This window comes from Sturnira hondurensis, unplaced genomic scaffold (assembly GCF_014824575.4).
Source record: "Sturnira hondurensis isolate 20B ecotype Veracruz unplaced genomic scaffold, ASM1482457v3 Scaffold0004068, whole genome shotgun sequence".
NCBI lineage: Eukaryota > Metazoa > Chordata > Mammalia > Chiroptera > Phyllostomidae > Sturnira > Sturnira hondurensis.
In genome coordinates this window covers 2,541,373-2,553,635 of record NW_028076699.1, presented here as the reverse complement: position 1 = coordinate 2,553,635, position 12,263 = coordinate 2,541,373, and the positions used below count along the sequence as shown (strand labels likewise).

The 12,263-nt window shown below is 45.9% G+C and overlaps 1 protein-coding gene across 2 annotated transcripts in view; it reads left to right on the top strand.

The window, feature by feature from the left end:
* Positions 1–12,263, top strand: part of C8A (complement C8 alpha chain) — a 58,244-nt gene that overhangs the window by 44,066 nt on the left and 1,915 nt on the right. For both annotated transcript variants that reach the window (XM_037043169.1, XM_037043168.1), the window contains exons 8-10: positions 3,814–3,945; positions 5,651–5,808; positions 9,949–10,171. In XM_037043169.1, the coding sequence (XP_036899064.1) occupies positions 3,814–3,945; positions 5,651–5,808; positions 9,949–10,171 (513 nt within the window). The remainder of the gene's footprint in view (positions 1–3,813; positions 3,946–5,650; positions 5,809–9,948; positions 10,172–12,263) is intronic.

Here is a 12,263-nt window from a genome sequence, read left to right as displayed (position 1 = left end):
GTCTTGTTCTCCTGCTAAGCAGTGACTGTTCTTTACTTAGCTCAAGCACTTGTATTTTCCCGCCAGAGTAGGATGTTACAGCTTTCCCCACTGAATCTCATTTTGCTATGCTTGGTCTGTCCATCCATCCATCCTTCTGAGGGCTTTTCACGTCCTGATTCTTTATCTGAACTATCCTTAGCTTTTCCTTGTTTCTTCTTCTGGGTAAGATGCAATAAGCCTGGCTGCTAAGTCCATATCGAAGGCATTGGCACAGGCTTTGGCTGAGACCAGCAGAGGTCAGAGCTCTGCAGCAGGCCTCCGCAGCTTCTCTGTAGGGCCAGGGTACTCAAAATCTGGTCCCAGGTGCTCTGCATAGGAATCACCTGTGATAAATCATATTAAAAACCAGATGGCTGATTACTCAGAAGTAGAATCAGCTTCGGTAGAAGTGGGGCCCAGGAACCTGTATTTTTAATGAGCACTCAGATAATCTCAATGTGCAGCCAGGTGTGGGAATCATCAACTCCAGATTTCACTGCATTCAAAAGCCAAAGCAAATGCCAGCGTGATCCGATCCAAAGGCAACATCTAAGGTGTCCAGCCTGATGAGACCGGGGCAGAGCCATGACAGAGCCTTGCCCGGTTCTGTGACTGTGGTCAGTCTACCCTGCCACACACCCATCCGTACAAGTGCTGCACAGTTGCTCCAGATCATTCTCTGCTCTCTCCCCACTCTGCCTCCTCTGCTCCTGGCTTCCCTCTCTGGCTGTGTCTTAGATTTTGGAACCACACTGGGGCTCTCCTGGCCCAGTTCACTGGTCGTGGCTTCCCATGCATGGGTGCTCTGTGGAGAGCTCTGGTTTGGCCTCCCCGTGGCTGCTGGAGTGACTCCTCTTCTCACCCTGGTACACTGAAACAGCAACTCTTGGGTATAACTTAGCCCTCGTTTAATATATGGTCCCACCTGCTGGCTTCTCCAGGCTAGGATCTTACTCGGATTTGCACCATTTTCACATTAATTTTGTTCTCACTGTACTCACATTGTCCAGCATACAGTGTGCTGGGTCGGTGCATAGTAGGTTCTTATTAAATTTTTTTGTCTGACTGCAGAATTCTTTAGGCTGATGCACTCACTGGAATTAGTGAAAATACCACAAGCTTCCAGGCAAGACAGACTTGAGTTTGCACCTCAGGCCCACGATTTTTTTTTTAGCTGTATGGCCTTACACAAGATAATTAATCTTTCTGAACATAGGGCATCACAACAAAAAATGACACGTGTGGACTAGATGTCTAAGGACGTTTTTAGCTCTCACACCGTATGAATAAGTCACAGACCCACCCTTTCTGATGGCTACCCTACTCCGGGGTCCCCGGAAGGTAATTCTTTGCAGTCCGATTGTGCCTTTCAGATCAAGCTGCTGGGAGTCTCTTCGCCCAGCAGCCCGTGGCGGGCTGTCAGCACACCCTCACAGGCATCGCCCCTCCACAGGTATCCTCAAGCCCCATTAATCAGCCGGTCCTGTCACTGTAATTCGGCAGCACTCCACCGCTCACCTAAGTAATTAATCTGGCTTCTGCCCGTGAATTCCTTTCATCCACTTTTGTTTACCACTGTTGAAGCATTTTTTAATCAAAACAATTAAATATGCTAACTCTTCCCCAATTAGGAATGCATTAAAAATTAAAAGTGCTTGAACAGAAATGGTAGAAGAAGCCCTCTGCCTAGTGCCGAGTGCTGCTGCTTAGAACACCACTCCTCCCAGGCACTTTCCGCGCGGGGCTGTTCAGAGACTGGTGTGCACAGAGTCACAGAGGGCTGTGGCTGACGGGGGCCTTGGAGATGAACCAGTACAACTGCCTCTCTGCGCACAGGGGAAACTGAGGCCCAGGGAGGTCATGGGCTCTAAGCTCATACGGGGTGTGCGTGATGGGGATTTTGTTCTGTTCTGTGTTACTTTTTTTTAAAAAGAACTAAAATTTGTATGTATTTAAGATATACAACATGATGATTTGATATGCAAAGGGAAATGATTACTATAGTCAAGCTAATAATTTACCTATTTTTTCAGGTAGTTACCCTTTTTGTGCGTATGAGAGACCACCTGAAGACTATTCTCTCTGCAGATTTCCAGAACTCAATACAACATGGTTAACTGTAGTCCTCAGGCTGTCCACCAATTAGCAATCTGCACATTTTCAGTCCGCAGAGCTGCAACTTTCTTCCCTTTGACCAGCAACACCCCCTTTCTACCTCCCGGTTCCTGGTGACCACTGTTCTGCTCTCTGCTTCTACATACATGACTGTTTAGGATGCCACATTGAAATGAGGTCATACTATCTTTTTCTTTTTGTGTCCTGATATTTTGATTAGCATAATGCCCTCCAGGTTCATCCAGGTTGCTGTAAATCTGTAAATGGCAGGATCTCTTAATTTTTTAAGGCTGAATGGTATTCAATTATATATATATATATATATATATATATATATATATATATATATATATATAATAGATTCACAATTTTTATCCTCTAATCTGAGTGACTGAGATTTCAATTCAGGATTTCTGACTTCTAAGATTCTTCCCATCAGAAGCCCTTACCAAAGGACTCATGGTATTCACTTACTCTCTCTTTTGTTTCCTAAGCCAACCATTATTCTGAAAATAGTTACTGCACTCCTCCGTGGCAAACATTGCACTGCTCTGCTGACAAGAGAGTGGTGAGCTAGATAAAAGTCCTTGAACTCATATAGAGTGTGCAGTTTACTCGGGATGCAGGCAGGTAAAATTTGTTGCCGAACGCTCCCTTGAAAATATTCAGTCTAATCCTCAACTCAATGGAGTTATAGCCCTAAATGACTTTTCCTTTGTGGTTGCCAGAATAATATAATAACTCATAATAATTATTATATAGTTGCAATTAATGAAAAGTAACGATATTTCAAAAGCACAAACTCCAATTCACAATCTTCAGAAGACCGTAGCTGCAGAAAGACTTGGACTCTGCAGCAATGGTTGGTGTCTTGCTCGAATCTGTTTTTCTAGCCTTATCTTGCAGGGCAGACCAAGGGATGGAGACCCGGCTCTGTTCACCTACAGGCTGTGGGGCGAAGGCAAAATGACTTTACTGCTTTCGAATTCTGTTCCTCATCTGCAAAATTCAGGTTCCTCAGTGGGGCAAATACAGAGACTGCTAAAGTGGGACTCCCAGTTCTCCTGACGTTGGAAGGCAGGCAGACTCCCCTTGGGGAGACCTCCACCTTCTCACAGCTCTCTGGTCTCTGCAGGGTGAAAAAGATCATAGGCCAAAGGAACTGTGATCATTCAGGTGCAAATAAAGCACGTTGGTAGCTCTGAAGAAAGAGGAAATGATTCTGATCTAATCCCCAAATGCTCCATGGAGTAAATGACCTTTGAATTGGAGCTTGAGGAGACTTTGGAAAGATGGTGAAAGGGAGGGAGGAAGGGGCAACATGTGCAACACTGCAGAGTGAAAGTGGGCCAGGCACTGTGCTGAGCTCAGGGGTATATGGAGATGAATGAAAACCACTGCCCCAGGGAGGCCCAAGGGAGAAAGAATGTGCAAAGGAAACGGAACTAACGTTTTTCAGCAACTGGTATGTGCCATACATATTCCTTCTCATTTCAAGAATTATTTGGGCCAGGACCACACAGAAGAGAACATTGAAATTGGGCTAAAGAACTGGGATTTCAACCGAGATGTCTGAGACTCCAAAACCAAAGCAGCTTTTGCTACTGTGAGCTGGTGGTGTCCTGTGAGCAGCATTTTAGCACCTCCGCACTTTTGTTTTCTGTCTCCCTGCTGCAGATGTTACCTTCGCAGATATCCAGACGTGCTTTGGAGCGGCTCTGGGCATTTCTTATCTGTTTTCACAGAGCCTAGACGTTGGAGGAGGTTTATCAGGAGAACGGTGTAAAAAACATGGAGGTGGTTTTTCTGGTAAGTATTTAGTTAAAAGACTCCTGAAAAGAAAGGCCAGACTTTTCCGGGGATGCACACGCAGGACATGAAAACGATTCCACCCCCTCACGTCCCCAGTAGATTCATTTCAGTTGATGGTCCGACTGCAGAGCTGATAAATACAGCAAGCCAATGACCTGTGTTGGCTCTATTTTTGAATCAACTGTGGGTTGCGATCACCTTAGAAATATCTGATTTTGTATGGTGCATGCGCTTAGATTTTAAGCACTAGATAAAGGTCTAAGTAAGACCTAAGATGAAAGAAATGTGTAGACAGAACCTGGAAAATTGACTATTGAGATAAAGGCCCATCAGGATACAGTCCAAAGAGAGGGAAGAAGTCCCTGAGAGGGAAGAATTTGGTTACCAACTTTAAGCTGAAAGAATAAATACTAGAGAAAGATTATACAGGAATAGTCTGTGATATTTCCTGAGAACATGTGTGCCCATGTATTCATTCATTCATTGCACATGCATTGAGTGTTTTTTTAGGTGGGAGACAATGGAGAAAGCAGGAGTGGTGGAACGGGTTCTAGTGTAGTGGGTGAGGTACAGAGAAAACAGGTTCCAATGATTCCCATTGCATTAGGCTACTCATGTCTCAGGGCCTTAAGTCAAGTGATTTCTTCTCTCTGATGCCCTTCCCAGCTCTCTCCATTTCCCTGCAGAGACTCATTCACTTTTCTAGGAAACTTGCTTTTCTTCCCAGCCCATCTCCCATCCTCCTGGAGATCTGACTTTGCCTTTCTCTGCCCCACTACTGTGCCCTATAGAGACCTTCACTGTTTAATTGGACCTATTTGGCATATGGCAGGCACTGAGTAAACACTTGACATGTGATTGAATAAATGAATGAATGACTTATCATCTACGAGGGTATGGATTATCATACTCTCTCTCCTCGGCGCTGGGCTGGGTGGTCCTCCCATTGTCTGCTTTAATCCAGAGTCTGAGCCTGTTTCTAAGTATTTGTCCTATTCTCCTTTGTCTTCTTAGTTAACCAAGCAAGGTAAAAGAACGAAAGGCAACTCTTAGAAAAGCGCATAAACGTTGTCCCAAATCTCATTAGTGATGCTTGCATACCCATCCTTTAGCTTTTTGGGAAATTAGCTAATGCATTTATCCTCTTGTTAGAGCCCANCTCATGTCTCAGGGCCTTAAGTCAAGTGATTTCTTCTCTCTGATGCCCTTCCCAGCTCTCTCCATTTCCCTGCAGAGACTCATTCACTTTTCTAGGAAACTTGCTTTTCTTCCCAGCCCATCTCCCATCCTCCTGGAGATCTGACTTTGCCTTTCTCTGCCCCACTACTGTGCCCTATAGAGACCTTCACTGTTTAATTGGACCTATTTGGCATATGGCAGGAACTGAGTAAACACTTGACATGTGATTGAATAAATGAATGAATGACTTATCATCTACGAGGGTATGGATTATCATACTCTCTCTCTCCTCAGCGTTGGGCTGGGTGGTCCTCCCATTGTCTGCTTTAATCCAGAGTCTGAGCCTGTTTCTAAGTATTTGTCCTATTCTCCTTTGTCCTCTTAGTTAACCAAGCAAGGTAAAAGAACGAAAGGCAACTCTTAGAAAAGCGCATAAACGTTGTCCCAAATCTCATTAGTGATGCTTGCATACCCATCCTTTGGCTTTTTGGGAAATTAGCTAATGCCTTTATCCTCTTGTTAGAGCCCAACAAAAATAGCTTTGCTGTGGAAGATGTCATTTCTCGGGTGCGAGGTGGCAACCCTGGCTGGGGCTTCGGCTTAGCTCACAACTGGAGCACCATTTCGTATCGTTCCTGGGGGAGGTCACTGAAGTACAGTCCTGCTGTTATTGATTTTGAGGTAAGTCTTTTCGCAGTTGAAGAAACTCTACGTCCGTGAGGAATGAAAGTGAAACAGACCAGATCCTTTCATATTTCTTATTATGAGCCCATCAAAGAACAAGATTAAATGTTAACGGCACACCGAGCTGGTGGCCCTCCCCACGCCTGGCTCTATGTGACTTCAGACCCAGGTTGTAGGGGAGCTGGGCTCAGAAATGTAACATCTGGTCAGTGTCCTACTTTTACACTCACAGTCCCGGGGTTTCTTCAGGCTCGGGTGACATTTCAAAAACAATCATTTTTATTTGTACATACAAGACTTTTTAAAAAGTCTGTTAAATTGGAGGTTGGCAAACTTTTTTCTTGTAAAGGAGCAGACAGTAAATATTTCAGGCCTTGTGGGCCACGTACAATTTCTGTTATACCAGTTTTATTTCTTCTTCTTCTTTTTTACAGCCTTCTAAAATATAAAATAAAAATATACTTAAAAAATAAAATAAAAAACATGAAAACCATTCTGAGCTCAAAGTCCATAGGAAAACAAGCGATGGGGTGAGTGCGGTCCCGAACTGTAACTGCAGTTTGCCGCCCTGCTCTCAGTGATCCTCTGTCTTCACCACAGCAGAGCCCTGGCAAGGACACGACTACCCCACTGGGAAGGTTAGGAAATGGGCTCCACATACTCAACTGATTTGTTTACGATCACAGAGCTCATAGGTAGTAGTGCCTGCATCTCAGGCCTCCAGGTTTCATATCCACTTCTCATTTCCCTCTATCGTAGCACCTTCCTTAAAGCCACAGTTATCAGCCACCGGGGGCAATTTTGCTCCCATGGGGAAATTTAGTAACGTCTGAAGACATTTATGGTTGTCGCAACTGGGAGTGTATTACTGGCATCTAGTGGGTAGGGGCCAGGGATGTTGCCAAACGTCCCACGAGGCAAAGGACAGTCTCCACCACAAACAAATATCTGTCCCCAAATGACAATAGTGCTGGCATTGGGAAACCCTGCCTTAAATCCCTCACCTCACAAAGGGAGTAAATAGCATTCATACTGGAAATAAGTAATGGTTCTACCAGTTGTCAAACTACTTCTAGTCATATGCAAGAGTAATCCATTAAAAGAGAATTATATTGGGGGCTTTTAAATAAAATACTATTGTTTTCCTTCCAATGTTCTCCTCATCCTCGCCAATGTTATATATATAATTAAAATTCCAGGTGTAGATACATTCCTCTTCTTAAAATATACACCAATAGTTAAACCTAAAAGCCTATTATAATACCCTGCTCTCTATGAAGAGAGAGGTCCAATGAATTAACCTGATTTTATTTCTTCTCCAATAAGAAAGGGACCGTTTTCATATACCTGTAATTCACACGGGGTCTGAAAACGTGTATCATCAAGCTGTTAGTGATTTGGGCAAAACCCACAGAACTGATATCAGGAGTGATACATAAACTTCCACGAGCAAGAGGTGAAATTTGCACCTGCCTTGAGCACACCTTCCAGAGGAAAGACTCATTCCTGATTTGAAGACTAAATGCTACCTTTTAGGGAAGAAAGTCTGGGTTTGGGGTGAGAAAGATATAGTTTGGTTCATGGCTTGGCAACTTTGGATGTGTAACCTTTGACAAGTTACTTAATTTTCCGAGTCCCATTTTCTCGCTCTGTCACGTGGGGATAATAGAACGCTATGCCACAAGGTTAGGGAGAGAGAAGGGGGTACTTAGGAAATGTCGGTTGTGGAAACAGGTTCACGGAGGGTAAGTGGGCTGGCCGAGGCTCCTGTCTGGTAAACGGCCAAGCCCACTGGAGCCACGTGTGACAGACTGTAACACCCACACCCACAACCCACGTTGCCCCCTGAATGGTCTGCACTCCATACATTACGCTGCTGCTGGTTCCAGAGCCAGGGAATGACACAGCTAGAGCTGCGCTTTAAAAAGAGAAGGCCCCCAGAGGTATGAAGGGTGAGTCAAAGGGGAGAGAGAGCACAGACAAGGGGACCTGAAGATCAGAGCGGAAACAGTTATTGGCTTGCACATCCCCAGAACGTAGCAGTACTTACTTATGGTTAGGTACTCGGAGTGAACGTAGCCATCATGTCATGGGACGTGACGTTCCGATGTTGTGTTATGTTACATATTGTTATATTATGTTAGGTTATTTTGTGTTGCCATATCACACTACTTGCCTTCTCTGAATCTATTTTCTCATCTGTAAATTGGGAACAAGACCATTGCCAGTATCTTTTCAAGCACTAACTCTCTAAGGTTCTTCTCCTCTACTCTCCCACCATTTAGTTTAAGTCCCCCGCTGCGCTAAGGAGCGCTCCCTTTCCTCCTACGGAGGGTTCTAGGCGGGAGCAGTGAGAGATGTGAGATGGAGTGCTAAGCTTTGCTGGAAGGTCAAAGGGAAGTTGCCCAGTGGTCCCGGGCTTTTCCTGGAACTAAGAGCCACCTTAACCATGGCCACAGGGCTGCCCATTCTGCACTGACTTCTTATCAATGGGGCCATACTCCCTGAATTTCCAGGGAGTTGTGTTCTTCCCTTGGCTGCAGGCCCAGCCAGTCTTGACGTGACCAGTCGATGACCTCAGCCACAGCCCCTGACCACAGGCCAAGGTCTGTTTGCCACAGGTCTTTCTGTACACATTTCCAGGAACCCATTCAAGGCTACTGAGATTACCATCCACTGACTTTGATTCTAGAGAAGTCAGATTGCTCCAGGCAACTCAGTCCTCTCCCCGAATTTCTCAATGACCTTGGCAAAGGACTCCCTCTTAGGGCCTCAGGTGACTGTCCTATAAAATGAGGCAACTGGAAAAGAGCTTTCATTTTCTGATTGCATGTTAAAATATCCAGCATTATTAAGCATGCTGAAGGTAACCATACATACATGCAATTCTAAAAACAGATACTTTTTTACTACCATCATATCTAACTAATAAAAATGGTGCTTCATTTTATATTGTTCTTCCCTTTGCAGTGGTATCTCACATTCATTACTTCTTTAAATCTTCCTAAGAGTTCTAGGAAATGAGTTATTATTTCCATTCTGTAGATAATGAGGCTCAGGTTTCGAGAGGGGCAGTTAAGCATCCTAGGCCACAAAGCTAGGAGCTGAGCAGCATTCATTTGGCTTTTACTATGAGACATCCATCGACTGTCATCCTCACAATAAAGGTGGAAGGTAGGGCTCTTTTTCTTACATCATGGATGAGGAAGAGAGGCCCCATGTGTAATGTGATGGAGCTCACACAGCTGGAAGCAGTAGAGGTGGGGTTCAAAGCCAGATTTCCTGCCTTCAGCATCCATTGTCTCTGCTACATCCAACTCCCCAACCCAGACGGGCTGATTGTGTCCGCCAGGGGATCCTTGGCAATGTCCGGAGACAGTTGTGGTTTTCACAGCTGGAATGTGCTACTGGCATCTAGTAGGTAAAGCCAGAGATGCTGCTAAACATCCTGCGATGCACAGGAATTATAACAACAATGTGTTCAGCTGGAAATTCAGTAGTGCCAAGGGTGAGAAACCCTGGCCAACTACAGTCATGCCTGGAATGGGCTGCCTCAAATGTAAATGATGCCGACCCTTCCCCGTACACGTCACCACCCTGATACCATTAAGGGATGTGCTTAGCAATGACAACATAAGTACCTATCAAGGACTCTGTTCATTCCTGTGTTGAAGGTTGACAGTCAACGCACACACACACACACACATGCACACACCCTTCGACACCCTTTTATAAACCTTTTTACAAAACTTTTACACCCTTCCTGATTTCTAAAAGTGCCTGGAGAGGGCAGATGAGTTGATACAAATGGCTTTTGAGCTCTCTCTTACTCTGAGCTTGGGGGACCACAGATTTCAGTTGATGGTGCCCAGGTCCAAAGTGACTCTTTCACTGAATTGTTTGACCTGAGCTGGTCACTCAAACACTCCTGAGCCTGCACTTCTTCATCTGGGGGCTGGGCCTGATTTAGTTCCTGCTTCCTAGAGTGGCTGGGGGGATCAAGAGTGGGATGAAGTAGGTGTCAGGCTCTGTGCCTGTCTTGTACCAGGCCTTTGAGGAACTCGATGGCCAGTTCCTGGGCGCTGGGAAACTGCACAGAGCCTAGGGAGGGACCCTCTGTTCTCTCTGTGCCCACAGACGAAGCCTGTCCATGAGCTGCTGCGGCACACGACCCTGGGGGCCCTGGAGACCAAACGCCGGAACCTGCAACGGGCCTTGGATCAGTACCTGTTGGAATTCAACCCCTGCCGCTGTGGGCCCTGCTTCAACAACGGGGTGCCCATCCTCGAGGGCACCAGCTGCAAGTGTCAGTGTCCCCTGGGTCGCAAGGGCCCTGCCTGTGAGCAAATGGAAGAAAAGAGTAAGGCTCCCGCGTCCTCACTGGGGTTCCAGCCTGGCCCAGCTCAGAGAGGCCAGCGCAGAAAGGGCGTTGGGGTTCCCATTCTCTCTGTCCTATGCCCTCTTGCTCACTACTCTGAGACCCCACACACTGAGCTCTATGGCTGACCCCACACTTAATGGTTCTCACCCTTCCTCTCTGCCATTAAGACCGCCTCTCAGATGAGGACTGTTTTTTCTTACCAACGTGTATGTGAATAGAACAAGAATTCAATTTGGAGGGATGCCTTAGTTTCCCAGAGCTGCCACAACAAGTTGTCTTCAGCTCAGTGGCTTAGAGCAACAGGAATTTACTGCTTCACTCTTCTGGAAGTTAGAAGCCCGAAATCCAGGTCTACGTGCTGGAGCCTCCGTCTCCCGGAGGCTCTGAGGGAGAATCTGCCCCATGCCTCTCTCCCGGTCTCTGGCGGTTGTTGGTGATGCCTGGCGTTCTTCAGCTTGGAGAGGAACCAGTCTTTGCCTGTCTTCACATGGTGTTTTCCACTCCTCACCCCTGTTTTTGCTCCTTATAAGAACACTAGTCATTACATCAGGGCCCGCCCTAATTCTGCAATAATTCATTTTAACACGATTTAATCTGCTAAGTCCCTATTTCCAAGTAAAGTCACGTTCACAGGTGATGGGGGTTTGAACTTGCACATATCTTCTGAGGAGGCACAGTTCAACTCACGATAAGGGTTAAGTAGTGGCCATTCCAGTGCAAGGAGTTATGACGATAAACAAGGTGGGCCAGTAAGATGTAGGCATTTATAGCTGCAGCATGAGCCCACTGATACCAGGGAAGGTGGTTCTCAAACACGGGCTAAGAGTCCGTCTCCTTTACAGAGGAAGGAGTCTGGAGACCCGACGTGAATCCCAACTATATCCCTCACGTACTGTGAGACTTCATCACTTCTTGTTTCTGGGGTTCGCCTTTCTCATTTAAGTTTTCTTTGAGCTTCAGGAATCTCTATACGTAACCCCATCCCTAAACTTCCTAAACTGCTTGTATAGTACATAGAATAATGGCAAAAACAGAGGCCACCAAATCAGTGTATGGAGAAAGGTTTTAAAAAAATCTGGGTAGGTGTATCTAAGGTTCTGCTCTTAAGTCCATAAAACAAACTGTTGAAGCACAGGATAGTTGAGATGGGGCCTGGGTTTTAAATGAGGCGATGATGGGTCATAATTTCCTCATCGGGAGGCAGGATAGCATAGCTCTGGGGTCAACCAGGCCTCTGAAACCCAGTGCTGCCAATGTTCATCTGGGAACCCCTGTAAAGTGGGGGTAATGTCAGCACGTTCGTCACAGGTTGTGCTGAGGGTTAAACTAGCCAACACGTGTGGCAGGCTATGCTATAAGTAAGAGGAAGAGAGAGCTTCATTGGTAGAGGTCTGTCGTGGGTTGGTGCTGGGCTTAAATCACTCCTGTGATGGTTGAAGGTGTACAGATTGAAGCCCAACAAGCTGCCTGTTATGGTGTAGGAGAAATCCTGAGAGGGGTGAGTCACAATGGTAAGTGAATTCCAGAGTCTTTATGAAGAGGGATATCAAGAACAAAAATCAGGCAGACCAATTACCATGGCCAAACCTGATAGAGTTTCCTCATGTGAACTGGGAAAAGGTACTGCCTGACAGTACCTTTGGGGAAATGAAAGGAGCCAAGAAAACCAACCACTCAGGGCCAATATTGCCCCGCTCCCAGGCCCAAGGATTTCTTGACTTTTCAAGCAGAGTGTGGATGGGATCTTGGCCCCCACTTGTCCCAGTGGCCAGGCAGCTCTCCCAGAGGGACCAAAGGTCAATGAGGAGAAAGAACACCGCACTCTTATTCTGTACCAGCCCTCTCATGACACTTCATGTGCACGAACTGTTTATTCCAAGGATGTTATGAGATAAATACAACATTCGCCCCACTTTACAGATGAGGAAACCGGGGCAGGAGGGAGATGAGATAACTTTCTCAATGTCATCTAGCTGAGGCGTTTCAGAGCTAGAATTTGTACCCAAGTGGTCAGACGCTGGGATCCAAGCTCTTAACTGCTCCATTCTACTGATTCACATCCTAAGAGTCA